General features: G+C 52.3%; 1 protein-coding gene across 1 annotated transcript in view; it reads right to left on the reverse strand.

Annotated features, from left to right (window-relative positions):
• The window catches only part of Igf2r (insulin like growth factor 2 receptor), a 78607-nt gene that overhangs the window by 9046 nt on the left and 43790 nt on the right, over positions 1-25771 (reverse strand). The window contains exons 20-41 of the mRNA XM_051206089.1: positions 25347-25448; positions 24333-24434; positions 22494-22686; positions 17983-18147; positions 17234-17377; positions 16964-17139; positions 16619-16706; positions 15737-15952; positions 13790-13920; positions 13534-13631; positions 10113-10249; positions 9074-9264; positions 7890-8016; positions 7228-7347; positions 6753-7009; positions 6188-6406; positions 4018-4167; positions 3133-3294; positions 2209-2416; positions 1729-1875; positions 771-1005; positions 92-228 (exon numbers count right to left, since the gene is read on the reverse strand). Of these exons, the coding sequence (XP_051062046.1) occupies positions 92-228; positions 771-1005; positions 1729-1875; positions 2209-2416; positions 3133-3294; positions 4018-4167; positions 6188-6406; positions 6753-7009; positions 7228-7347; positions 7890-8016; positions 9074-9264; positions 10113-10249; positions 13534-13631; positions 13790-13920; positions 15737-15952; positions 16619-16706; positions 16964-17139; positions 17234-17377; positions 17983-18147; positions 22494-22686; positions 24333-24434; positions 25347-25448 (3505 nt within the window). The remainder of the gene's footprint in view (positions 1-91; positions 229-770; positions 1006-1728; positions 1876-2208; positions 2417-3132; positions 3295-4017; positions 4168-6187; positions 6407-6752; positions 7010-7227; positions 7348-7889; positions 8017-9073; positions 9265-10112; positions 10250-13533; positions 13632-13789; positions 13921-15736; positions 15953-16618; positions 16707-16963; positions 17140-17233; positions 17378-17982; positions 18148-22493; positions 22687-24332; positions 24435-25346; positions 25449-25771) is intronic.

Genomic DNA, 25771 nt, shown 5'->3' on the forward strand with positions numbered 1-25771 from the left:
AGGGGTATGTTCCCAACCACACCAAGGACAGCCTTGCCTGGCCAATCTTGATACAGCAGCTGAATCAAAGTCAAAGGCCCCGGAGCCTTACCTATGACATCCAGCTTCTGTGTATGAACAAGCCCCAGAACCTGGACTTGACCAGATGAACTCTTCTTGCAAACACTGGCCCTTTCCGAGCAGTCCAGGGGTCCTTTGTATACTCTCTGACACAGATTGATAAAGTACCTACGGAACGGCACAAAGGGGTGGGGGGAAAGGCAGTGAACGCTCTACCCTGAGATACTCCATGCTGCCTTAGAGGGTGGCTGCCAGAGCCAGAGTAGTCACAGAAGGGAGCCGCCTGGGCAGGCTCACATGCAGATACATGCAACCATGGAGCCCTGGCACAGTGCAGAGCCGGGAGAGAAGGCTGTGGAGGTGGAGCAAACGCTCACCAAAGCCCTCCATTCAGAGCCCTGATCTACAGCAGGACCCGGGGTGCCTGGCAGAGCAAGCAGTCCCCACATGGAGCAGTCAGGGCAATTTGCTCCTAAGGCGAAGACAGCACTAAAGACTGGCAAAAACCTTAGAAATCCACACTGCCCTCAGCCCTGAGCATCAGAAAGCCCTTCACAACTGGCAGGGCCCCAGGCTCCGAGCGTTCACTACAACCCCACACACACTAATGACGCCAGAGGCACACAGTGGCAGTCGAGACCGTGTCTCAGTGAGAGCATGTGATATTCCTATCTGCAAACGTGAGGGACCATGGGCAGGGGGGCACTCACGAGGTTCCTTCGTGGGCAAAGTCCCAGGACCCTGTGAGGGATGAGAGCAACCGCAAGTCATAGGTTTTGTGCTTCTGAATGAACTTGCACTCCATCTTCTTTGGAGGGCAGACAACTTTTGTTTTCCACTCAAATGTCGCCTCACAGCCACGAACTTCACTCAAGACTTCTGGCCTCCCCATGCCCTCACTCTCGTCACATGTGAATATGATGGCAGACATCCGGTATCTGTTGGCTGTAGAGCAATGGCACGCAATGGTCAGACCTAGGGTGGGTTTGCACCTGGACGTCTCCTGCCTCCTGTCTCACGGCCATGGTTTGTCCTGCAGGTCTACCCTGAGTCTCAGCTCCCACAGACCCCACAGCACCTCTAAGATTCCTCCTGGGAAAGCATTCAACATTTGACCACATGCTGACGGGGACAAGAATTTAAAACTTCATGCCACCCATGGGCCACAGTATTATCTGTCAACACAAGCCTTGGAGCTAGCTATCTCTCATAAACCAAGCACCTGTCCTTGATTGATCACTTAGAGAATTACAGATTTTCAGCCATTTGTGTCACCCTTCTTCGATCCCTTAGTTGCAAAGGAGGAAACGTGCTAAGTGTGGCTCTCCATGAGCGCCACCGCCCCACAGGCGCCACCGCCCCACAGGCGGTGTTCAGTGACTTAACACTCACTGACCATACTGCAGACTCAGAGAAGTCTAGCTGAGGAGGGAATCTGAACCAGACCTGAACGCAGCCACCCCAGCTACTGTGAGGCGGAGCTGGCCACTCAGTATGGCCCCTCTCAGCACAGCTCCACCAGGATTTAGTATACACTTGTGTTGTAGCTAACGTTTTCTGTAGCTAACATGAACGAAACTTACACGATAAAACCATGGCCTTAATGAACTTGGCCATCCCTAGACCAGCTCCCCCTTCCCCCAAACCCCAAACTCAGCTCCCACTCACTCTGTCTGCAGAAGCCCCATTCATGGTCACGATCATAATTTGCAGTTTTGCTACACCATAGTCTTGCCCGTCCCTCCAAAGCACATTCCTCATATCTCTTCCCCTCATAGATGAAGGGGAAGACACAGGGCTCACCATCCTCCGTTTCTGGAAGGAAAGAAGCATAGATCGTGTAGACGTATCAACACCTTACTAGATGCCATCACCCAAGGGCACCCAACAAGGAGTCCCTAAGAAGCTGTCTACATGCCTGACAGCCAGGATTCCAACAAACAAGCAACAGGCAGGCAGGCAGGCGGGCGGGCTGGTGGGCAGGCGGGCAGGCAGGCAGCATGCTCCAGGCATTGGTATTCACACCAGGGAGGGTGCTGCGGCAGGGTGTAGCACTTATAGATTTGCAGCTTCAAGCCTCCAATATTTTCTTTCTAAGTCTAGTCTATTTACCAGAGATTTGAAGTTTCCCCTACTTTGAAGATTTACCTGCAGGGCAAGGATCACCATTCACATAACTCAGAATGACTGCTTCATCCTGGTGCCTGTAATCCAGCTGCATCGATGCTAGGCGCCCAAAAGACGCCCCTCTGCTCCCAGAGAGCAGACAGACGCCGCTGTCCTTGCAGCCTCCCTGGTCTAAGCCAGCTGCCATGGTGCACACCCCTATACTGTACGTGTGAGAGTCCCGAGTAACCTGTACAGACAAACAGCACGTGGCTCTGGACAATGTTAACAGAGCAGGGCTCCAAGTAAGGACAGAAACACCACTGCAGTTCATGTTCCTGTACCTGGACAATCCCATGGCTCCCCCGCTGTCTCCTGGGCCCAAGACCACCTCCAGGGGCAACCAAGAATGCCCTGCTAGCACTCTGGGCAATTCCCTCTGGCCACTCAAAGAGGTCAAAATTCCCTCACACCAGGCCAGTCTTGGTCCCCCCCTCTTGTCCTCTCCCTTGGCCCAGGTAGCCAATGGATGCTGCCCAACTCTCCTTCCTACCAAGACCCTGCTGCTCAGAGTGTTCCCCGCTCCCCCAGGTGCCAGCTCCTGAGTCAAGCTCAGAACTCCCCACTCACCAGCCGCCAGGCACTGGAATGACTTGACGATAACCACACAGACTCAGTGACAGCCCCCCACCTCCCACCCACAGAAACATGGCTGAAGAGCTTTGTACAACACCAACTCACTCACTGTTGCTGTGAGTTGGCAAACTGTGGTCTCTTTACCTTAAGCTCAGGCTGGCAATCTAGCAATTCCCTGCGGGTTTCTGTAACCATACTAATCTTGCCCTGGCCCAAGGCTATGTGGTCCAGTGCTTGTCCCCAAGCCACCTCGCTTGTTATCCACCTGTGCCACAGAACTTTCTGCCCGCCTAACTAGTGAGAGCCCCTGGCTGTGGAAAGCAGCCTTGCCTTGAAAGTGCTCGCAGAGAGGCTGGTGAGGTTGAAGCTGTAGAGCAGCTGTTCATCTGTCACAGCGCAGCCCTGCGTCCTCACTTCATCGGGACAGACAATCGGAGTCTCCCACTCAAACACAAAGTCGCAGTCATTGGTCCTTATCAGCTTAGGAGTTCCCTGTAAGCAAGAGGGGCACGGGCCTTAAAAACCACGGGTGTGAGTAAAAGATACACGCACGCACGCACAGCCAAACCAAAGCAGGTCTGCATTCTGCCACATCTGGACACCAGGGTCACTTAAGAAGGAAAACGTAACGCAGCCACACAGAACACAGGCATTGCATCGGAGCATTCTCTCTCCCTCATTCAACAGCAGCGGAGGACAGAGGAACCGGTCGTTTGGGAATTCCGCTCACACTTGCTGATGAGCTCTTTTCTCAGTGAGTTGTACGGGAAATCGCTTCTACTACAGACAGCAAACACTGGGAAGGACGGTCCTTCAAAAACTCTCCCAACACATCAAGTGCTCAGGGCGCTGGGAGTGGATGGCAGAGTCCCCTCAGTGAACCATCCCAGGTGTCAGCACTCGGGCTGGGAACAGTGCACTTGCTCATCTGGCCCAGACATGATAAAGCCACATGACGAAAGACGGCAGGAGCCCTAAAGCCTGACTCTCTGATCAGAAAACCAATCACCTTGTAGTTTTAAGATGTTTCAACTTTTTGTTGTATTCCGAATTACATGCTAACTAGAGCTTCCGATGTTTTGAGTGACAGAAAGTATCCATGTTAACTCAGACTTCTCATGCCTCAGGTAATGTTTCAAGTTGTTTCGAGATACCACCAAGGCACTCCCCACAGCAGGTGCTGTGAGTAGAGGTAACAGGTGGCAGGACACTTACCATGCTGACCCCTCTCTTGCAGTGAAAGGTGATGAGTGAGGTGTAGTTCATGTACTTGTCCGCTAAACAAGGAGTACTGCTTTCAAAGTTCAAGTAGACTTCATTCGCCACAGGGTTGAATATCGGAGGACCTGTGACTCGGCCAATATCCTACAACAGAAGGAAGCAGACAGCGCTCCATGACCAGCCCAAGGCTGGCAGATCAGGAACGACGTCAGCAGTGTCCTGCTGCTCTGACTGCCCAGCCAGCAGATCACCAGTGTGTGCAGAAACCAGAGAGGCTTGGATGGGCACCAAGGGTGTTTCTACTCATGTTCAGCTTTCAGATTCCAAGCCCTAGGGACTTCTCTCCTCATTCACAGCAAGAATGCCACCATCCCCAGTCCCAAAGGGGGAAGGCAGGAGCCCTGGCAGTGCTCCTGCTGGTGTCCTAAGACTGCCCCTTACTGGGCTCAGCGATGCCTACTGGGTACATCCACAGGGGACAACTCTTGCTCACTATTTATCATTGCTTAGGATGGTGGCTGACACACCGCAGCTCTTCCACGGGTACTACAGAAGGCACAAGTAAATGAACGAAAGGCAGATGGAAAGGAAACATGCCTGTACGTGTGTGTGTGTGTGTGTGTGTGTGTGAGAGAGAGAGAGAGAGAGAGAGAGAGAGAGAGAAGTGTTGTGTGGAGTATGTGTACACCAGTTATGAGCATGGGTGCGTGCATATGAGCACATATATGGTGAGGGCGTGCTTTCTCTCATGTTTTACTCTCAGCTGCAAAGATCTTAAATCACCACTGTGGGCCATGTTGAGGCCACAGAACATAATACCTTCACCACTGACAGAACCTAAGGCAAAATTTTAACCTTACAAAGGATGTCCAAGCAGATAAATCATCAGAATGGACCTCTGGGAAATGATTCACAGTCAGAATGGCTTGTCAGGATGTTACTCGAGAACCCCCTAGTAAACCGTGGCTCATGCCGCGGTCACCCTCGGCGTACTTCACTTCACTTTTAAAGTCATCTGACTCCCACAACAGAACTTAAGACTCAAGTGGATTTTCAGTTTAAAACACTGAAATGACTTGGCAAATCATGAATACAATTTGCAACACCTAAATCTGCACCAAAAAGCTTTCAAGGCCAAGGTTTAGTTCTTAGCATAACTATGCCCTTAATTGTAATTCATTACTAAGGAAAGAGCCTATATTTCTCAGGTGTTTTAATTATACAAGTATTTGAAACAAAACACAAGCTATGCAGATACTCTCTTGCCATTCTGTGTGAACACCTCTTGCCAGGTTCAACCCTGAGGCTCCTAACAAAATACACAGAAAGCACGTCCAGGAGGCTGGAGGGAAGGCCCAGTGGTTGTTAAGTGTCCATTGCTCTAGCATAGGACCTGGGTTCAGTTCCCAGCACCCACACCAGGCAGCTCATACCACCTGTAACTCCAGCTTTCAGGGACCCAGTACCTCTGGCCTGTGCTGGACACCCACACCCAATTTTGCTTATACCCATACATGGACATAGACACATAATCAAGATAAAAATCTTCGAAGAAAAGTGTCAGGGGTCTGGAGAGATGGCTCCGTGATGACAAGTACTGTCTGCACTAATCATAAGCACCCTGTAACACTTTCACCAGCTGCCCCTGTCGTGTGACCATCAACCCGCAAATGTTTAAGGGGTTACCTGTACCTTCTTCCAGAGGATGCTCAAGTTCATAGCCCAGAGCCAACAGCAGGGAGGTCAGAACGCTTGGAACTCCCCCCCAAGGGATCAAAACCCTATTCTAGCTCCACAGCGTCTAAATACATGTGGCACACACTCGTGCACACACTCGCTCATGCACATGCTCGTGATCATGCGCATGTTCATGCACCGTGCACACACTCGTATACACACACGCACACTCACACTCACGCACACTCAAGCACACTCACGCACACTCAAGCACACACTCACTACTAGAAAACTTATCAAAGCAACTGTTCAGATTCCCCCTGTGCAGCTCAGATTCCCAGCCAGCACTACTGGCTCCTTGGCTCCATACTGTTTGCGCTCATGTCCTCACCCATTCGAGCCCACACTCGGCCCTTTCTGCTTGAACACTCCTCTGGGAGTTGCAGCACACAGGCCCCACCTGGAAACCTTCACCTCACACACTTACTATAGGGGGCCCGTTCACAGGGACTTTGCACACTGCGGCACCCGCGGGGCAGGGCACTCCATGCATGGGATTCAGGGGCTGGCAGATGTTGATGTAGAAATCAGGGGTGGTGTCAGAGGTGCCATCCTCACTCTCATCATACGCTTCATAGCCACCAGTGCGATGGATGAGAGGGGACAGGTCAATAACTGAACTTCCGTTCCGCACGGTGCATTCGGTCTGTTAAACAAGAAGAAAGACTACATTTGAGCCTGCAAGTAATTTTTCTCCGGTGACCACAATGGTTACCACCCAAAAGAAATTAAGAAGCTAACTCCGGTATGATGGAACATGGCTACAGTCCCAGAACTTAAGGGGCTGATGCAGGAGGATTTCCACAAGGTCAAGGCTAGCCTGGACTACACAGTGAGTTGAAGGCCAGCTTAGGATACAGTGTGAGACCTCTCACTCCGAGAGAAGGACAAAGGAAGATTAGCTGAGGCCACCTAGCCTTGGGGCTGCTAGGAGCCCGGGAACCAAAGGCCCAGGTGCTGCTGGGTGGCAGAGGCACACTGTGTCCACTCACCACTTGCTCACAGGCCAGGGGAGTGTGCCAGGAGAAGAAGAGTGTGCAGGTCTTCTTGTCCAAAGAGATGAGCACGGGCCTGTTTGTAGGTCCAGCCTCAGGCCGGCACACGAAGCTGATGACACTCTTGTACCTCAGGCCTGATTTGGAGGGACACAGGGAGCCTTCCTCATACACCAGCTGCAAGACCTGATCCACATAGCTCAGTCTCTTGCTGGCCTTGCCCACGCTGATCTTGGTCTGTCCAAAGCAGGCCCCTGCACCGCACGGAAGGAAGAGGACAGCACTGTAAGAGGCCATGGCTAATTCCCCCTCTGCAGATCCAGTTAAACCCGGCATCCGCCACTTGTCATGCAGTCCCTTATCTCCTGCAAGGGGTGGCAGTGTGGGTGTTGGAAGTGGTGACAGGGCTGAGGCCAGCTCTTGGGACAGCAAGGAGGGACAGCAGCCAGGCAAACGAGGCTATGGCACTCACCCACACCACGGCCACAGTTCTCATTCTCCCCGCAGATGCTCATGTAGACCAACCCCTTCTCACTGTAGGAGACGGTGACGCCAGCTTTGCCACTTAAGGAACTCAGGTCAAACAGGTGGCCTGCACAGCAGACAGGAGGTGGGAGCCGAGACTCAGGAGAGCGTCGCCACAAGCTCAGCTCCCATCAGCGAGGGTCGTTTTCACTCTCCAACACCCCGCCTGGACACACCAATCACACATTCCAACCAGCAGCACCTGCCACCCAGCCAGCAATCTCCAGATTGTAAGATGGCCTCTGTGTCCCACAGCAACCACTGGGGTCGCTGAGAGCCTGACCCATCTCTCCAAGCATCAACAGTGTGCCTGCCACCCACGTTCCTCTTGGCACGGAGCGAACCCTTCCAGTAGCTGTGCCGCTGGCTCTGAAAGGTGCCCAGCTCCGTAGACCCTAGCACCGATGGAGCTGGCGGGGCCAGCAAAGTTAGCCAGGACCGCAGCAAAAACAGGATGAGACTGGCTTTCAGAGGAGCAAGGGGCACAAGGGAGCTCCCTCCAGGAGTGAGCACAGGCTCAGAGGAAAGGCCAAAGACGCCCAAACATCATCAGATGCCCTTCCTCGCCCCCCCCCGCCCCCTGCAGGGCTGGCGATGCCCGTCCCTCACCTGTGCTGGGGTTGGTGACTTGGCAGTCGCCATGTGTGTTGTTCCTCACAGGGCAGGCGGCAGGTGTGGGCCAGGAGAAGGTGTACTCACAGTCCTGCACAGCACTAATGAACAGAGGCCTGGAGCTCTGGGGCAAGCAGAGAAACCCCACATTAGAGTAGCTGGTACAGTAATACCACCCATGCCCCAGGAAGGTTTCTTGGGTGTCTCTATGGGGTACGCATAGGTCAGGAAAGGAAGGGTAAGGTGCCTGCGGACCTCACACAATCAAGTCAGCAAACTACCAGGGGCAGAGGAGCCAGCTAAGAGAGCCAGAGATTTCCTAAGGATAGCCGCAGGGAACCCAGGGAGAAGGACTCTGACACACACTAGCCAAACGCTTGGTAGAGAATGGGGCACCGGCTACGCTCACCCCTGGCCTCGGGCACTGCCCGCCGTTGTGGGGCTCAGAGCACTCACTCACTCTTGGACAGTACTCTCATACTCCTTCCTGTGCAGCTCTCAGCACCGATGCATAGCACTAGCGGGTCCCACCACCCTCCAGTGTACCACGGGCCGTAAGTCACCCTCTCCTCGCACGCTGACCGCAGCCCGCGCTGACCGCAGCCCGCGCTGACCGCAGCCCGCGCTGACCGCAGCCCGCGCTGACCGCAGCCCGCGCTGGCCTCCACTCCTCACTCTTTCGCCTATATACACAGAAGGGGCTTCTCCGGCCAGAGCCTACCTCCCCCACACAGATGTGCCCCATGGCACACAGAAGCACAGGGGTTCCTCCACATCTAAGACAAGCGACCCATGCCATCCACACCTGCTGGATGCCAACACCAGGCAACCAGGGAAGAAGGCCATTCAGAAGGCCAGCCCAGCGAGGCGGCCTAGCAGCTACAGAAGTGACTCACGCACGTGTGGTCTCCTTTCCACATCTTGCCCACAAACACAGGACAGACAGCCAAGTGACAGCTGCCCCCCAGATCTTTAAGGAACCAGACTAGACGAGCCCTGTGCCTGAAAGTATCCAGGTAATTGCCTAAGGAGTCAACAAGGAGAGACGCATTCCCAAATCACAGACCTTCACCCCAGCATGCACCAGAACCATGAGCCCTTCCCTTCCACCTGCGCCCACGGGAAGCCGGCTAGTGTCACTGGCTCATGGTCCCACCTTCTTCTGGAAGCCTTTAACTCACCACTTGGCTCTCACTGCAGGTGAAACGGATAACGGCTGACCTTTTCCGAATCTGGTCTGGACACAAGTCACCATCCACATACTTCAGGACAGCAACACCACCTGTCCACTGAGGGCCATCCCTCACCTTGCCGAGGTTCACAGGCTTGGAGCCATTCAGCAAACACACGGCTGCCTCTGGAGGGCACGGCTCTGCAACACAAGACACAATCAGTGTCCGCTGGGGTGACTGCAGAGGAGACTGCTCCAGAAATGCACACCACCGCCACCACTCCAAGACAACCAACTGTTCTCCACCAGTCACATGGATTTGACATCCATTTTTTTGCCCATTTAAAGGCTGTGTAACCATACATGGGCTGGGGCAAATGTGAGGTACGGAATAACCGAGACCAAGGCCCTCCCTCCCCATCATTTCAGAGCACAGTATGTGGTGAGTCTAGGAGCCCTCGATGAGGTCAGCACTGTCAGGGCCTGCATGCTCCTCTTTAGTCACGCTATTACTAAGACCTCTAGGGACTTCTGTTCTCCAAGCACCTGCGTCATATACCCTGAGGAAGGCCATCCCTGTACCGGAGCCACAGGCTGCCCAGGACAACACAGCCAGGGAAAGTGGGCCATGGTCTCCCTAAGGTCACGCTAAGGGTGCAGTTAAAAAAGCATCACCCGAGGTGACACCATTTGTGCCATGGCTGAGACCGCACCTCGCTCCTGCAAAGAGGTGACAACTGTTGGTCACACAGTGCCCTCTAGTCTCCACTCCCATCCCAGACCCTAGGGGGACTCACCCTAAACGGTACAAGTCCCCTAAAGGATAAACAGTGGCCACCTACGACCTCAGGTCCCCTCCCATCCTGCTTTTTTCTATCCACAGCCATGTCCTCGGCATCAACAGAGCCTGGGCCACACGGGGATCCGTCACCAAGGCCCTTGGCTCCTCTGCCTCCCACAGAGGCCTCTCCTGCTCTGTCTTCTGCCCCACAAGGTCCACCCTGGACCATCACCCCACCCCCGCCAAGGGGAGAGGACTGAGTGCTTACCGCTGCCAGCCTGTGGGGATAGAGACTTGCATACGTTGATGAGGTAGTGCTCGGTGGCCCCTGTCCTGGTCACGGCCTCCCAGTTGTCACTGTATCTTGACAGTGAGGAGAGGTCGATGGAGTTGCCAGCCCCATCCCTGCAGGGAACGGAACACCACAGCCAGGATTCAGTGAGTGCCAAGGACACACTTGGTACTGTCCTCAGAAAGGCTCAAGCGCCGGTCGACCCCTGATGCCCGGTGAGTCAGATGTAGGATGGGACTTTCCCTCCACATTTACACAGGGTGAGTAAAATGCAGCCTTCAGCTTGCACGAGTCAAGGTTCACTTCAACAAAATGAACTAAATGCAAAGCCAGGTCTGGAAAAACACTGTCCACACACAGGCCAGTGAGAAGTGGACAGAAGCCAACAGAAGCCACCAACCGGCACTCATAGCCATTTCCAGGGGCTACCCCACCAAGCCATCTGCTACCGAGACCTAAGGCCAACAACGACTAGAAGCGAGTTTGAGTTCATACGGACCTTTTGCCTGAATGACAGACCAGTACTGCACACCTGGACAACAGGAAGCTATGGAAACCTGGCCATGTGCCACATGCAATACCACTGTAAGCAAGACAGGGCATCGGCGCCACAAGACACCAGGTCCAGGTCCAGGTTAGGGCGGGGGAGCATGAGCTCAGGGGCCTCCACATTCAAAGGAGAGCGGGGAAAAAGCCTAGTCATCCAAACGCAAAGGCTGAGCCAGGAGAGGTGATCAAACAAAACAGATCTAAAGGGGCCAGTCCCATGGAGTTCCACGGGTATTAGAGGAACGATCTATTCTTTAAATGTTAGCTGAGCAAAAGAGTAAATGCCGATGGGGAGCGAGGAGAAGGGATGTGAAAGTTTGGAGTTGGTTGAAAGTCGAGACAGGACAGCTGGGCAATGCCTGGGGGTGGGGAAGTATGGCTGTGCACCTATGTTTGTATTCATATAAATGTTTGCGCGTACATGGAGACCACACACTGGCCGTGGGCGTCTTCCCTGTCTGCTCTCCATGTTCTTCCAGCAGGGTCTCTTGCTCATCAATTTAGATAGTCTGGCTAGCCAGCTTGCTCTGGGGATCACACCTCTGCCTCACAAGGCACACCCACTTGACATGTAGAAAGGTACTTAGGATTCTAACCCAGGTCCTCAGGCTTGCCTGGTAAGTGTGTAACCCACTGAGCTATCTCCCCAGTCCCCAGAGAATACCCTCTTCAGAAGTGGCCTCTGAATATTCCCACAGCACACAGAGCAAGCAGCATCCCGAAAGTGCGTATCATAGCAGAGAAGCAGGCAGAGCTGCGGCCCTGCAGCACTGAGAGCCTGTCATGATGACGAGAGGGAGAAAACAAAACAAAACACAAACAAGCGCTGTGGTTGAGCTGAGTCAGGGTGAGACCGGGAAAGCAAACACAGGAACCGAGGTTACCACCAAAGCATCAGCATCGCGTGGGTCCTTGAGTCCCAGGAGGAACTTCAGCCTGCGACCCCTATGAGATGGGCTGACTGCAGTGCGGGGCAACCTCAGTCCCAGGTCTGGCTGACACGGTCAAAGGATCCCTCCGGTTCTACGTGCGTGAAAAGACGTGTGGCGAGGACACAAGTGATGGGGATGCTGAGTGGCTGCGCAGAGCTACAGGCACAAGTGGAGGAGAGCAAGAGCAGGCCAGGGAGCCAAGGGACAGCCGAGGAAAACAGCCGGGAGCAGACCCGGGAGCAGACAGACCCACCCCGGGAGCAGACAGACCCCGGGAGCAGACAGACCCACCCTGGGAGCAGACAGACCCCGGGAGCAGACAGACCCCGGGAGCAGACAGACCCCGGGAGAAGACCCACGGGAGCAGACAGACCCCGGGAGCAGACAGACCCCGGGAGCAGACCCCGGGCACAGTCTCACAGCAAACAACGCTGCACTTGAGAAGTAAAACAGAGGAGACATGTCCGAGGCAACGGGTCGAGGCAAGGGTGACAAGCTGACAGGCGGCCTTGGAGATCCAAGAGCACCTGTGCTGAAGGGCTGTTCCTCTTGTCACCGACCCTAACAATGCAGTGGTGTTCTGAGATGCTCTGCACAGCCCAGGCTAGCCTTGGACACGCCACGGCTATTGGCGTGCACACCATGGCACCCTTTAGAGTCTAACGATTATTTAGTCAACACTGTATAGAGTACCCTAAGTGATCTAGGCATGGCTTAATGGATACAGGAGGAGGACACAAGTCAGGTACAGACCACAGGACTACATACAAGCCTTACACACCCCCGGACACCACAGGGGTCTTGGAAGCAGTCCCTGCCTGCCACACACAGAGCAATGGATGACTGTGCATGCCTCACCTCTCAGACATCCACACCACTGGAAGCTGACAACAGAGGTAAACACGCCATTCAGAGTTAGAGAAAGCTCGCAGACAAGACTATGGAAGAGAGGGCTGAGGCTGGGGGCATGCATCCTACCATATCCACTTTGTGCTGGATGAATTTCCTACTCTACATAGGAACTGCTATTTAAATTAATAGTGGAATTTCTTCTGATTTCATTTCTACCGAAATACCTTTAAGAAGAGCTTCATATGCTCGGGCGGGGGGGGGGGGGGGGGGGGGGGGAGGGAGGGGAGTTCTCAATTTTGCTCCTGGAAAACTAAAGTCAACTTCAATGGCATTGAGAAAACAGCACAAGAATCATGTTCACATCTATCAGAATACAGTGTTCCAATTTGGTTCCCAGGAGAACATTTTGCCATGTGAACCAGAAATGGTAGCATTGCTAAAACAATGATTTCCAGTCATACACAACATTATAGAACATGTGTGTTTACGTATACTCTAGAGCAAAAATAAAACAGATAACAGCCAGGGCAGGCGAGGGTAACAGAGAGGGGGCCTGTGCCCCAGTGTGTGGGGATGGTGCAGATCTTTTCAGCGTGGCCTTCACAATGTGCTCCTGAGTGAGCCATAAAAGTAGTTACTAGAGGAAGCTCCCCCTAATCACATGCTGGGGTCCAAGATGGGCCCCGAGCGCCAGCAGGACAGGGCTACACTATCTGACACTCCCTCACCCACTGTGCACCAATTTGTGTGGCTCCCTCCATCAAATACTGTAAGGGCTGGGTAAAATGCCCACTGTCACCATGGCGCTGGCTGCTAACATAAGCAGCGTCCCGAGGAATTGGTACACAAAGGGCAGTGGACCACTCCATTCCTTACGGCCCCGAGAACCAGGGAGGCTTTGGGGACCTGCTTCTGTCCCTGTCGCCTCTCCATGTACACCATCGGGAGCCAACCTCCCCAGGGTGAAAAGAAGTGAATGGAATGAACTAGCCTACACAATAGCTGTAAAGACAAACTTAACCAAGATAGGCTGATTCAAAGAGCCAACAGGGGTGAGAACTTACTGGGTAGAACACTCCGTCACGTCGAAAGGTGGGCAAGCGTACTGTGTTCGCCACTCAAACAAATAGGAGCAGTCTGAAGTCTCCCTCAGAAACACTGGCTGGAAAGGCAGAGGCGAACATACATAAACTGGGGCAGAAACCAGGGGGACTATGCAAACAGGCGTGCTGGGCTCCGAAGGAGACCGGCCCTAAGAGCAGAGCGGCTGGGGTGGGGCTGCGTGTGGGAGCGGAAGGCGGGGACCCCACACGGGCTCACCTTCTCAGTGCTGCGGTCGCAGTAGAAATAGATGGCGGTGGAGCGCTGATACACCTGGTGGCAGCTGTCCCCCCCAGTGTAGTTCATTTTCAACAGTCCGTTTTCGTAAGTCAGCTTCTGAGTGAGGAGACCTGTCCAAGGAGAAGCACATCCATGGGACTCGTGACAAGTGCCCCCGGCTGTCACGTCACACACACCCACAATGCTGGACTACTCGTCCTGTCCACATTACAGGAGGGTGGGAGAGGGCTGCCCACAGGTGCAGCCTGGGAGAAACCGTGGAGCAAGTGGAATGTTGATCCCTCAGCCTGAGAAAAGCCACCTTCACCATGAAGTCCTCATGCTGCCCACAGAGGCCACTTCTGCCTCTTTTAAACATCAAGCTGATTTAAGTCTCATCCAGCTGCTGAAATGGCTTAAGTGACTTATCAGTTGTCAAATGAGGGCTGGGGGACTACCTGTTAACTGAGACAGGGTCTCACCATGGAGCACAAGCTGGCCTCCAACTCAAGATCCTCACATGCCAACTCTGAATGCTGGAATGACTGGCAAGTAGGCACCATGCCAAATAACTGCATCAGTTCTAGATTTATTTATTACTTCATGAGCGTTTTGCCTACATGTATGTCTGTGCACCACACACGTACCTGGTGCCCTCAAAGGTCAGAAGAGGGCATCAGATCCCCTGGGACTGTGTCACAGATGGTTGTCAGCCACCAATGTGGGTGCTCGGAATCGAATCCTGGTCCTTTGCAGTACAATCCTGTCAGTTCTATAGCTAAGCCTTCTGCTATACACGTGTCCTTCGATGCAGCCCTAGGTACATACACTGCCTGCAGATATCCAGTGCTGTCTAGTTCAATGTGTCCCGTAGCTGACATAAAGCAAAACCTATGGGCTTAGGGACAGAATGCCCTGTGCAGGTCCCACACAGAGCCCCCTTGCAGTTCATAGCCCACTCACCTGAGTCCTAACTCGGAAAGCCTGGCTTTTCCTTCTTCATCTTTCAGAAACAGCTACCCCAGGCATGCTTTCCCTGACACTCTGGGCTTCCTCACTCCTACTTCTGCCAAACCTCAATACCTGAGCTCAGCCCCCAGGGGCTGCATGGCACAAGGAGAGAGTGGCACCTGCGAACTGTCCTCTGACATCCACTTGTGCTCAGTGACACCCATCCGGCCTCCACATAAAATAAATAGGAGGGGGAGGGGGAGGGGCGCTGGGAGGGGGAGGGAGGGAGGGGAGAGGGGGGAGGGAGGGAGGGGTGAAGGAAAGAAGATAGGGAGAGGGGGAGGGAGGCAGGGAGAAAGGGAGGGAGGGAGGGAAGGAGGGAGGGAGGGAGGGAGGGAGGGGGGAGGGAGGGAGGGAGGGAGGGGGAGGGGGGAAGGAGGGGGAGGGGGAGGGAAGGAGGGAGGAAGGGAGGGAGGAGGGAGGGAGGGAGGAAAGGAGGAAGGGAGGGAGGGAGGAAAGGAGGAAAGGGAGGAAAGGAGGGAGGGGGAGGGAGGGGGGAGGGAGGGAGGGGGGGAGGGAGGGAGGGAGGGAGGGGGAGGGAGGGGGAGGGAGGGGGGAGGGAGGGAGGGAGGGAGGGAGGGAGGGAGGGAGGGAGGGAGGAAAGGAGGGAGGGGGGGAGGGAGGGAGGGAGGGAGGGAGGGAGGAAAGGGAGGGAGGGGGGAGGGAGGGAGGGAGGGAGGGAGGGAAGGAGGAAAGGAGGGAGGGAGGGAGGGAGGAAAGGAGGGAGGGAGGGAGGGAGGGGGAGGGAGGGAGGGAGGGAGGGAGGGGGGAGGAGGGAGGGAGGGGGAGGGAGCTAGTTCGCTTGTATTATTTAGCGTGTGCTCTGCTTGGAGATGGCTCGTTCCTCCCATATTAGAGAAACGTGACCTTTAGCATTATATCTTGACATTTTACAATTCAAGAAGAAAAAAAAAAAAAACAAAAAAACAACAGTACCTGCCACTTTCTGAAATCCCTGTGGTCCTTTCTTTTCCTGGCATGACGAGACTACCCTGGATCCATCATGGACAGGACAGACATCTGAGGACAGCTTCCCACAGACCCGGAAGTAGTAGGTGTACTCGCCAGCTGTGATAATGGTGTCACTGAGGGCCAGGGGCTTCAGGTCATACAAATTGCCATGCCTGGGGTCTTTCACCTGGCAGTTGTCTCCTTCAAGAATACACATGAAGACAAGACAAAATGCTATCACACACGCATTCCTATTTCCAAGGGGACAAAATTTTTTTTGTAATTAAATTTCTTATTTCCTTTGCAGTACTGAGAATTAAACCTAGGATCTAGCATACTGCACGTAAACATTCTATTACTGTGCTATATTCTTAGCTCTATTTACTGATTTTAGACTGTGTCCATTAAATTACCTACACGGGCCTCAAACTCACAGCCCAGGGAGGCAAGCCTTGAGTTTATGGTCCCCCTGCTTCAGCCTCCTGAGAAGCTGAGATTATAAGCCTGCACCACCAGACCTGGCAAGCAAATATCACAAGTGGGCTACCTCCATGCTGTTTTGTTTATATGTAAGACAGCTGACAGACGGCTTTGGAAAGAAGTCTACAGACATTATCCGATTTCAAGAAGCCAAACCTATCCTGACTGCTTTACTAGTTTCAAGAGAAACCAAAACTCCAATCTAAGTACAGGAGAGAGAGGCCAGTGGTAAAGTTAACGAAATGCTCAGTAAAGAACTCAAGGAGAGGCAGTGGTGCACCCCACCCCCACCCCGCGTCTCCTGACCCCACCAGCAGGGCCTCCCGAGGCACCATGCTCGCTACACTGCACATTTACAGCGACTCAGCGGCAGTGGCCAGAGCTCACCTTCCTCCCTGAGCACAGGACAGGCCTCCACTGTTCTCCACACAAACACGTACTCACAGTCTTTGAGGAACTGGAACACGGGGGACCCCTGCAACAGAAGCAGCAGTCTGCTTTGCTTTCTACTTATTACCAAAATCAACGAGGAGCCCAGGTTAACACCCAACTCTTGCTTGCTTAAGCCAAGTATGCAGGACTTTACATAGCATCTCAGGCTTGAGGAAAACAGCACATTCTAGTCAAACACTAGCAACGCCACTAAATCTATAAAATGCAGACAAACTGCAGACCACACAGAAGATGCGAAGATGGAGCGGAAACAGCAGAAAGGCTGCCGTGCACACTCACGGATGTCTGGGCACATTCGAATATTATCCTGGTGGAGAAGCGCTGGTCTCCGCACTTGTCACCATTCACATACAGGATGCTGAGGGATCCGTTCGCATCCGCTTGAGGACTGATCTGCACCACACCCAAGTTCACACCTCCGTCTTCTGACACCATGCAGGACCCCACTGCACTGCCTGGGCGAACGAGAGAGTGGCGAGTGAGCAGGGCTGACCCCGACGCAAGCCAGGCTCCAGGGACGCGCGCAGCAGAGGGAGGGCCCCAGCACACCATGGCATCTGGGGATGTAAGCGAGTGGAGTGCAGACACTCAGGTAGAAGCTTCTTTTCTTCCCTTCCGCTGAGGTGTCCACGGCGGTCCACGGCTTCCTGGCCATGCTCAAGGCACTGAGGTCATACTCATTCCCAGCTGGGTCTGGAATGGAAGGAAACACCATGGAAAACTGTTCTCGACCTCTTCCCCCAGCATGTAAAGACTGCCAGGGTGTAGATGGAGTTCCTTGCAAGACCCAACAAAATACACAAGAAGCCTGCAGAGACACAGCAGTGCCCCTGCTGAAGAGCCACAACAGGGAGCAGAGGCTGAGGGGTCAGGGGACAGCTAAGGGATGCTTACATCTTGTGTCTTTTTTCTTCCTAATATAAACCTCTGACATACATCTGCATTTGATTTTCTTTTTTACTTGAGTTTTCTTCTCAATTCTTAGGAGCACCTGACCCCCAAATCATAATCTAAATCCTTAACTGTATGGGGGGGAGGCAAAGGGGGTGGGGGAGTGTCTTCAAGAGACGCATTTATAGCGCTAAGCAGCACTTAGAAACAGGCAACAATCACCATATTACCCATGAAGCAAAACATACAAGCCCCATTTACAAATGGTTATGTTGCATTCAAGCATGTAGATATACACACATGCTCTCTCCCTCTCTCCCTGTCTCTCTCTTCCCCCCCTCTCTCCCTCTCTCCCTCTCTCTCTCTCTCTCTCTCTCTAACCCAGCCTGCTAACCCCTAGGCCTCACCCGTCACTTGGCAGTCTACTCGAGAAGGAACACAAGCCAACGCAGTTTGAAACTCAAAGAAAGTGTTCCGAATCCCTCGTGCAGAGTCGATGTCCTGATGCAGAAATTTGGCGGTTCCTGGATAAATGTCATCGTTGCAAATGAAACGGATGATGAACGCTGTGCCTGTGAAAGAAGAAAGCCACTACTCAGCAGGCATCTCAGACTCAGGAGACCTCGTAGCCATCCCTAGGACCACAGCGCTGCCAAGGGGTCTGATCCAAACAGAACAAGGACATGCTGCCAGCAATACTGACTGACACACAGACAGGACAGGGGACCACAAAGTGTTCACACCTCACATCAGTTATCAATCCATGAGAAGACAACTCGGACTTCCTGATTTTTTTCCAGCAAACCCTATATACCTACTACTCGACTAAGGGGCCGAAGGCCACCCTGAGTGAGTACACATACCAGGGCTAGTGTAAGGGAGACACCACAGCAGGACAAGACCAGACTGGCAAAGCAAGGAGCCAGCCGGCTTCTACTCCAGGCACAACACAGAGCCACAGGGATACTCTTGCTGGGAAGGAGCTCATCTAATCAAGCACTTTAGAAACATCACTGTGACTCTGAACGCAGGCTCTTCTGTAAAACCAAGGAAGCTTCTAGGGCAAAGGCAGGTGAGGCTCTCATTCCATTCCAGAGCCATCAGTCAGTGCACAAAACTCACTTCCGTGACCGGGAGCATCACCAACTCCACTCTACGTGGATAGCGGTAAGAACAAATCTAAGGAAGCACAAGCAAGGGGACTGAATGCCTAGAGTCTCACAACAGGCATCGATGTCCCCAATGTTAGTACAGCTACGTCAGGAATACTATTGTCACAATCCAAGCCTGAAGGACATGATCCAAAGATTACTGTTGTAAACCAGTGATCTGCAACACGAGAGAGAAGTAGCCTCTAAACTAAAGGAGCCATGCCGTGGCTTTGTGAACGCTGAGGAGAAACACGATCACATCCTAACAGCTTTCAGAGACTTCCACCCTGAAGAAAACCATGATCCCTCCATACTTGCCCGCCTGAGCTTCCCTCCCAGAAAACTGCCCCAGGCTCCAGCACTAGCCCCTTCTACTAAGGAAAAGGGCTGCAAGAGCCCTTCTTGGGGGGCACCCTGAAGCAGTGCTTGCTGGAAAATTCTGTGCTCACACAGCCGCGTGGAAGAAGACACTGAAGGCTGGCCTCACAGCCCCCAAGGCAGCACACATATCCACTTTGTCTAATTCTTTAGCCAACTATAATGATCCCGGCAACTCCAGCCACTGGTCCATGCCATCTCCAGCCCACTTCCTTCTCTGCTGGATCCCTTCCAGGCACTCTCCAAAGTTTATTCGAAACACTGTCAATTAGGTTTAAATCTATTTCTAACTGCCACAAAGTGACTACACATTCACGGGTTCCGCGGTCACATTTCAATCCAGGTATAGGACAAGCAGTGATCTGATGCGAGCAATGAGTGCTTCTTCATTGCCACAATGGTCCCTGTGTTAGGGACACCAACATTCTTCTCACAAGCTAGTTAGAAACGCAATCGGTGCTGTCGACTCTAACTCCTCCTAATCTGCTGATCAAACTCTGTCCACACCTCCCTACCCCAGACCCTGGTAACTACCAAGAACAAGTGTTTACCACAGTTCCCACACAGGTGAGAACGGCAGGATTCGTCTGTATCCAGCTTACTTCACTAACAAGATTTCTAGTGCCATGCAAACTGCTTCAACTGAGAGATTTCAGTTGTTTTTAATAACAGTCCACTGTACACCCATCATATGTATGTACATGTCCACCCATCTTTCCAGGAAAACCCAAGTTGATTCCATACACGGGCTGTTGAGAAAAGGGTTGCAATAAAGGCAAGTACAGCCATCAGATGCTCTCAAAGTTCAGCACCCTGGGTGTACACATGGTCAGCCGTCAGATGCTACCAGAGTCCAGTACCCTGGGTGTACATATGATCAGCCGTCAGATGCTACCAGAGTCCAGTACCCTGGGTGTACACACGAACCACAGCGGTTTATGTATACCGCTTTGCGTAACAATTTTCCTTGATTTTTGGTCTCGACTTTTTATTATTTGAGTGCATCTGTGTGGCTGTGTACACCTACCACTGTGCACGTGGGGAGGGCAGAGGATAACTTCATGGCATCAGCTTCTCCCTTTACCCGTACGTAGTCTCCAGGGATCGAACTCAAGTCATCAGACCCACAGTTAATTATCGAACTGAGTCAGCCCTCTCGTTGGCTCAAGGTACCGGGCTTCCAGAAAAAGATCTTACATGTCTTCCAGGTTGGCCTCGAACTTGCAATCCTCCTCTTTTCCTACCAAACGCTGGGCACTGCAACCATTTGTGGTGCTCTCCTTGTAGCTTCTTAGAAAGGCCCACACTGCCCCCCTAACAGCGGCTTTCCTGTCTTGAGTAGCAGCCCTGGCTGATGACAGAATCTATCACTATGCCTTTTGATTTGCGTTCTCCCTCCCATATTTATTAATATCTCAATGTCCTACTCTGATCCTGGACCATTTTTAATCAGACTGATTTTTGCTGCTTGGTTGCTGGTATATTCTAAAGGCCCCTTGTTTGGCAGAAGCAATTGCAAGGGCTCCTTTCACTCAACTGTTTCCCCTCGCTCTATTAACCGGCTTTGCTGCATAAAAAAAATCTTCTAAGTCTGATGTAAGCAATTTATAGAATTTTCCTTTGTTGTCTAAATTTCAGGGTTTTATTACCCCCCCCCAAAAAAAAAAAAATCTCGGCCCAGGCCTGTGTTCCGATGTCTCCCCCATTTTTCCCTCTTAGTTTCATGTTTCCAATTTGACACTGAAGTTTTTGACTCATTTATTTTCGTATACAGTTGAGAGTGGGGCCAAGACTCCTTCGTATACAAATTAATAAAGAGCCCGCCTGGCTTCGCTGATGTGCATGCTCATCTGACTCAGTGAAAACTCGACTGAAGATGAGCGTGTGGCTTCATGTGTGGGCGCTCTCTGCACCACTACTCCCGTGCCCGTTACGCCCTGGCCCTGCGCCATGCCGATGCAGGGTCCGCCATGCCTCCTGCATTGCTCCTCTCGTTTGACAGCCTTGCTCAGTCAGGGTCTTCTGTGATCCAGCCCATCCTCCCTTTGATGTGTGTACCCACCTGACTGGTGACTTCTACCCACCACATGAATGCATGTGCCCACAGAGGCCGAGAGGACACCGATCCCTCGGAACTAGAATTACACGTCCTAACTAAACTCAGGTCTCTCAAGAACAGCGATTACTCAAGACCACTGGGCTATCTCTCCAGCCCCTTTTCCTTTGTTAAAAACACTGCAATCTTGATTTAAAAAAAAAATAAAATTATCCTCAATCTGTGGGTCACTGGGTAGAATGGTGGGCTTGGTATTTCTTCTCCCAAGCCATGAATGTGTGATGTCTTCTCATTTGTTATGTCTTTAACCTCTTCCTCGGGGTTTGTAACTTTTCACTGTAGAGGCCATGCACTTGCTGGGTTAAATTTATTCCCAGGGTTGGTTTTGTTATTTTATTTTATTTTTGTGCTGCTTATGAATAAAACTGCTTCCTGGTTCCTATTGTCTGGTTATTTCTTCCAGAATAAAACACTTTTCTGCTGAAAAGGTTGCAGGCTCTGGAAACTCACCGTTAAGCTACAAGCCTCACACAGCCCTTACTGGGTTGTAGAGACAGCAGCGATCACTGGAAGAGGACTCTGCCGCAGAGCTTCCCCGCAACCTGTATAGCTGTACCGCATCTCTGGCGACACAGCCTTCCCGTGTCCTAATCCACCCTCAATCCCAACAGTTTTTGTGAGAGCTGAAGTTTTCCCATGTGCACCGGACCTCAGATCTGACCCTGTAACTGAATGCCAATACTGAGTAGTGGTGGTCCAGGCCTTTGGTCCTAGCAAGGTAGACACAAGTAGACCCGAGTTTGAGGAGAGCCTACTTTACATAGCCAGTGCCAAGAAAGCCAAGGCCACACAGCAAGAGCCTGTCTCAAAAGGAAAAAAGAGAGAGGGGATGACTAACAGAACTGGCAGAACTGACCAGACAACATTCACACAGTGTCTTAACCAGGGCCTGGTACACTCGCCTGCCAGAGCCATCCACCGACACAGCTGCTGTAAACATGGAGGGCTCAGAATAGACTTACACTTAACCAACGAAAGATGGTGACAAATAAGTATTAACAAGCTTAATATACCCAGACTGTCACACAAGAAACCACACAGGAGGAAAGGACCAGCTTAGGAAAGCGAGTAATTTATGGTCGTCACCACCATCTCAGGACCTAAAGAAATGCAATTAACACCCCCGCTCTGAAGAACTGGGGTGCGAGACAAAAAGCAGAGCTGGGGGAGAGGTGTGTACAAGTGTCCCCAAGGGAGGGGTTGGCAAACACTCCAGGAGACAGAGTGCCAACAGAGGGATCTGCTCATTACAAAACCACAAGCCTGGGCTCACCTTTGTCTGAGGGAGAAGCCCCTTTGTAGGTCAGGGTGAGGAAGCCCTCAGGAGACAACTGGAGGCTCTTTTCCACTCCGACTGGCCTTTCTGGTCTCAGGCTCTCCAACTCTGTCTGGGTTCCTGCCTCACAGCCATAGGCTGGACTTCCTGCGATCGTTCCGCAGTCAGGCATTGCACCACAGATATTGAACTGGAAGCCAAACAGGAAATAAATAAATAAATAAATAAATAATTAAATAAATAAATAAATAAATAAATGTCTCCCATTTAGATTCCAAGACTTACCACAGATAAGAACCCTAGAACCCAATGTACCACTGGATTAAATATCTGCTTATCACTAGTTAGTTTATCAACTTTGGGGGAGCGAGGTCCTAAACTGAGAAAGAAAAATCCCAGTCCAAATAGCAAACCTTACACAAATTCCTCTGAAGTTTAGTGCACAATGTTTTATGGTCTTTCTACACAGCACTGTCAATGTAATTACTGAGCTATATACTAGAGAGTGACACAAACCACTTTATTATGTCGTTAATGACACGGAGAAAGTGTATACAGCTGAGTCGTAACTCAAAACAAAGTGATGCCTCTGATACTGTAAAGATGCCAATGTATTCAAAGAGAGATGTGTTTGCTGTAGTTATGTAAAGAAAGCAGCTCTGGGGGAGAGGCCACCAAATGCACAGGGCAGCTGAAGCCAGCGGGACAGGGGACGGTGACGGATGGAGAGCAAAGGGCGGGCAGGAGTCATAGCCCTGGCTGTGGGCAGCGGTAGAGGCCCCAGCAGACAGGGTCCTCCCGCAACAGAGTTCAGGCACACTTTCCGACCGCTGAACTTCTACTCTTGTGTTACCCACTGATGTGTCACCCACAACCAAGAGCCACAACAACACTCATGCTCCTACTGGCATGGTTAGAGCATGAGGCAGGGCCTCACTGGTTTGCTTCAGGTGCATTCTTTATGTAGCTCACGGTCATCTCTCTTAGCGCAGCCTCTAGGTGATTCAGAACCTGCCTCTCACACCAATACAGGCTGACCTGCTGGAACCCTGCTCAATGCACCACCTGGTACAAACCACACCCTCTGCAGCAGCCGAAAAGCAGGCTACACTGGAGCTACTTTAGCGGAGACCCCTCCAGGTTTCTTACCTGACTGTGGAAACGTGCAGGGGGTGGGGAAGAGGGCCTGCCCAGATTTCCAGCTAGGGACAGTTGTCAGAAACCCCCTGGGCATCAAAGACCTGCAGGACACTCTCATCTCACTTCCTGTCCTCAGAGCTACTCTGCTCTTCTCCCAAAGAGGACTCCCAGAACTTAAAAAGCGGATGTGGTAGGAGCTTTCGCCCTGCCCTTCCAGCAGCTTAAACGATATCCCTGTGAAGACCGTCCATTTTTCGGCTCTAGACATCTTCAGAACAATCTATAAAGCAAGTACCCTTGCAAGAGTCTAGAGCATGGCCCTCCAGCTAGCCTCCTCCCTTTTACAGGGTTCAGTGGGCACCACAATCATCTGCTGGGCCTCCTGAAGCAAACTCCAAGCCCACCACAGAGCTGAGTCGGGAGGCCTGCCACGGGCCCAGGAAGCTAGGCTTTAGCCCGGCACTAAGTGTCACTCTGCTGCTGCTTCTCAGGAACTTGGGGGCGCACAGGAAGCGAGGACTGGTACCGGCTCCCACCTAACTGCATCAGGACCAGGGCGATGATGTACTTCCTCACCCACCCCCTGCTTGCGTTTCTGTCTGCCCTGGACAAGCACTAAGGATGCAGCTGCAAGTGCCTTGCTTGAATGCAGTTCACCTTATTTAAAGAAAACTAGAAATTTACTGTCACTCTTACCACAAAATTCTTTCCAATGCCGGGGACCACGTATCCTTGAGATCTGTTGAGTGGGCTAAGATTAAACACAAATCCACTGTTGGGGTCTCTTATAGAACAAGCCTATCAGAAACAAGAAAGGAAGAGAAATACATTCAGACCAACTACTGGAGCAAAACAAACAAGCAGCCCCCCAGAATCCCACACATGCACGTGGCAAGCTATACTTGCCACTCACTTTAAATCCCTGTGGGAGCAACAGCGTGTTAATCCACAGCCCCTTTGCCTGTACCAGTGTGGGGTGTGTGTGCAGAAGAATGGAGCTCACCCCATGGATGCTAAGCTGCTCAAATACCCCAGTGAGACCACACTATTAACCTGCTGCCTGACTCTGCAGTAAGAAATCACAAGGATGGGGAGGGAAACATGTCCCACCATAAAGAACGCTCATGGTGCCATGAAACACCCTACCACAGCAGCCCAGAAAGGCAGCAAAGAACTCAGAGTAGTGTGCTGCTACCCTGCACAGGACAAGAGCAGCTAGCAGGGGAGAGACACTGGGCACGAAGAGCTAGGGCTTTATTCTGTGTGGAGGGCCCAGGGTCACTGAACTCTACCCTGTGTGCAGGGTCACAGCAGACACAAGGGCTAACTAAGGCCCATGGAGCACCGGGTTGCTCCTAACTGGGAAGGGACAAGAGGATGGTAATGAGCTAGGCAATGGTGGCACACGCCTTTAGTCCCGGCACTTGGGAGACAGAGAGGCAGGCAGGTCTGTCAAACAGGCAGTCAAAGCCAGACTGGTCTACAGAGCAAGTTCCAGGAGAGTCAGGACTGTTACACAGAGAAACCTTATCTCAGAAAACCAAGAGGGAGATGGAGAGGAAGAGAGAGGGAGGGCTGTAGTAGAGCTGCAGGTCCTGGAGATCTAGGTGCCAATGGGAGGGAGGGTGCAGAGGGTGGCGATGTTTGAATCAGAAAGTGGGGTAGGAGGCAGAGGCAGCCTGAGCGTGGACAAGGTGAGGATGCACATACCTGGTCTGTATCTGTGATCGTCTGGATAGGGCAGGCAGCCTCTGTGTTCCACAGGAAACTGACCACACATTCCCAGTTGTAAGTGAATATGGGGTGGGTGTTCTAGAAGGTCACAGGGCAGAGAGAAATCAACAGGACATCGACACAGGGGTCAGCACTTAACAACACGCACTTCCTCCCTGTAGTACATCATTCTCACGACCCCGTAAGAGAGGTCATCTCACATGACTGGGCATTAGCACACATGTGAGTTCACACCAGCAGCAAATGGGAAAACTGAGGTCCAGACAGCTAGAATCCCAGCCTGTACACCCAGAGTCGAAGCAACCAGAAAGCTACTATACACAGTTGTAGACAGCAGCTGGAAGGAGTCACGACTGGTTGTGTGTCGCGGAAAGGGCTGAGCACCAACCAGAAGGGCACAA

The sequence above is a fragment of the Phodopus roborovskii genome, unplaced genomic scaffold, assembly GCF_943737965.1.
Source record: "Phodopus roborovskii unplaced genomic scaffold, PHOROB, whole genome shotgun sequence".
Classification (NCBI taxonomy): Eukaryota; Metazoa; Chordata; class Mammalia; order Rodentia; family Cricetidae; genus Phodopus; species Phodopus roborovskii.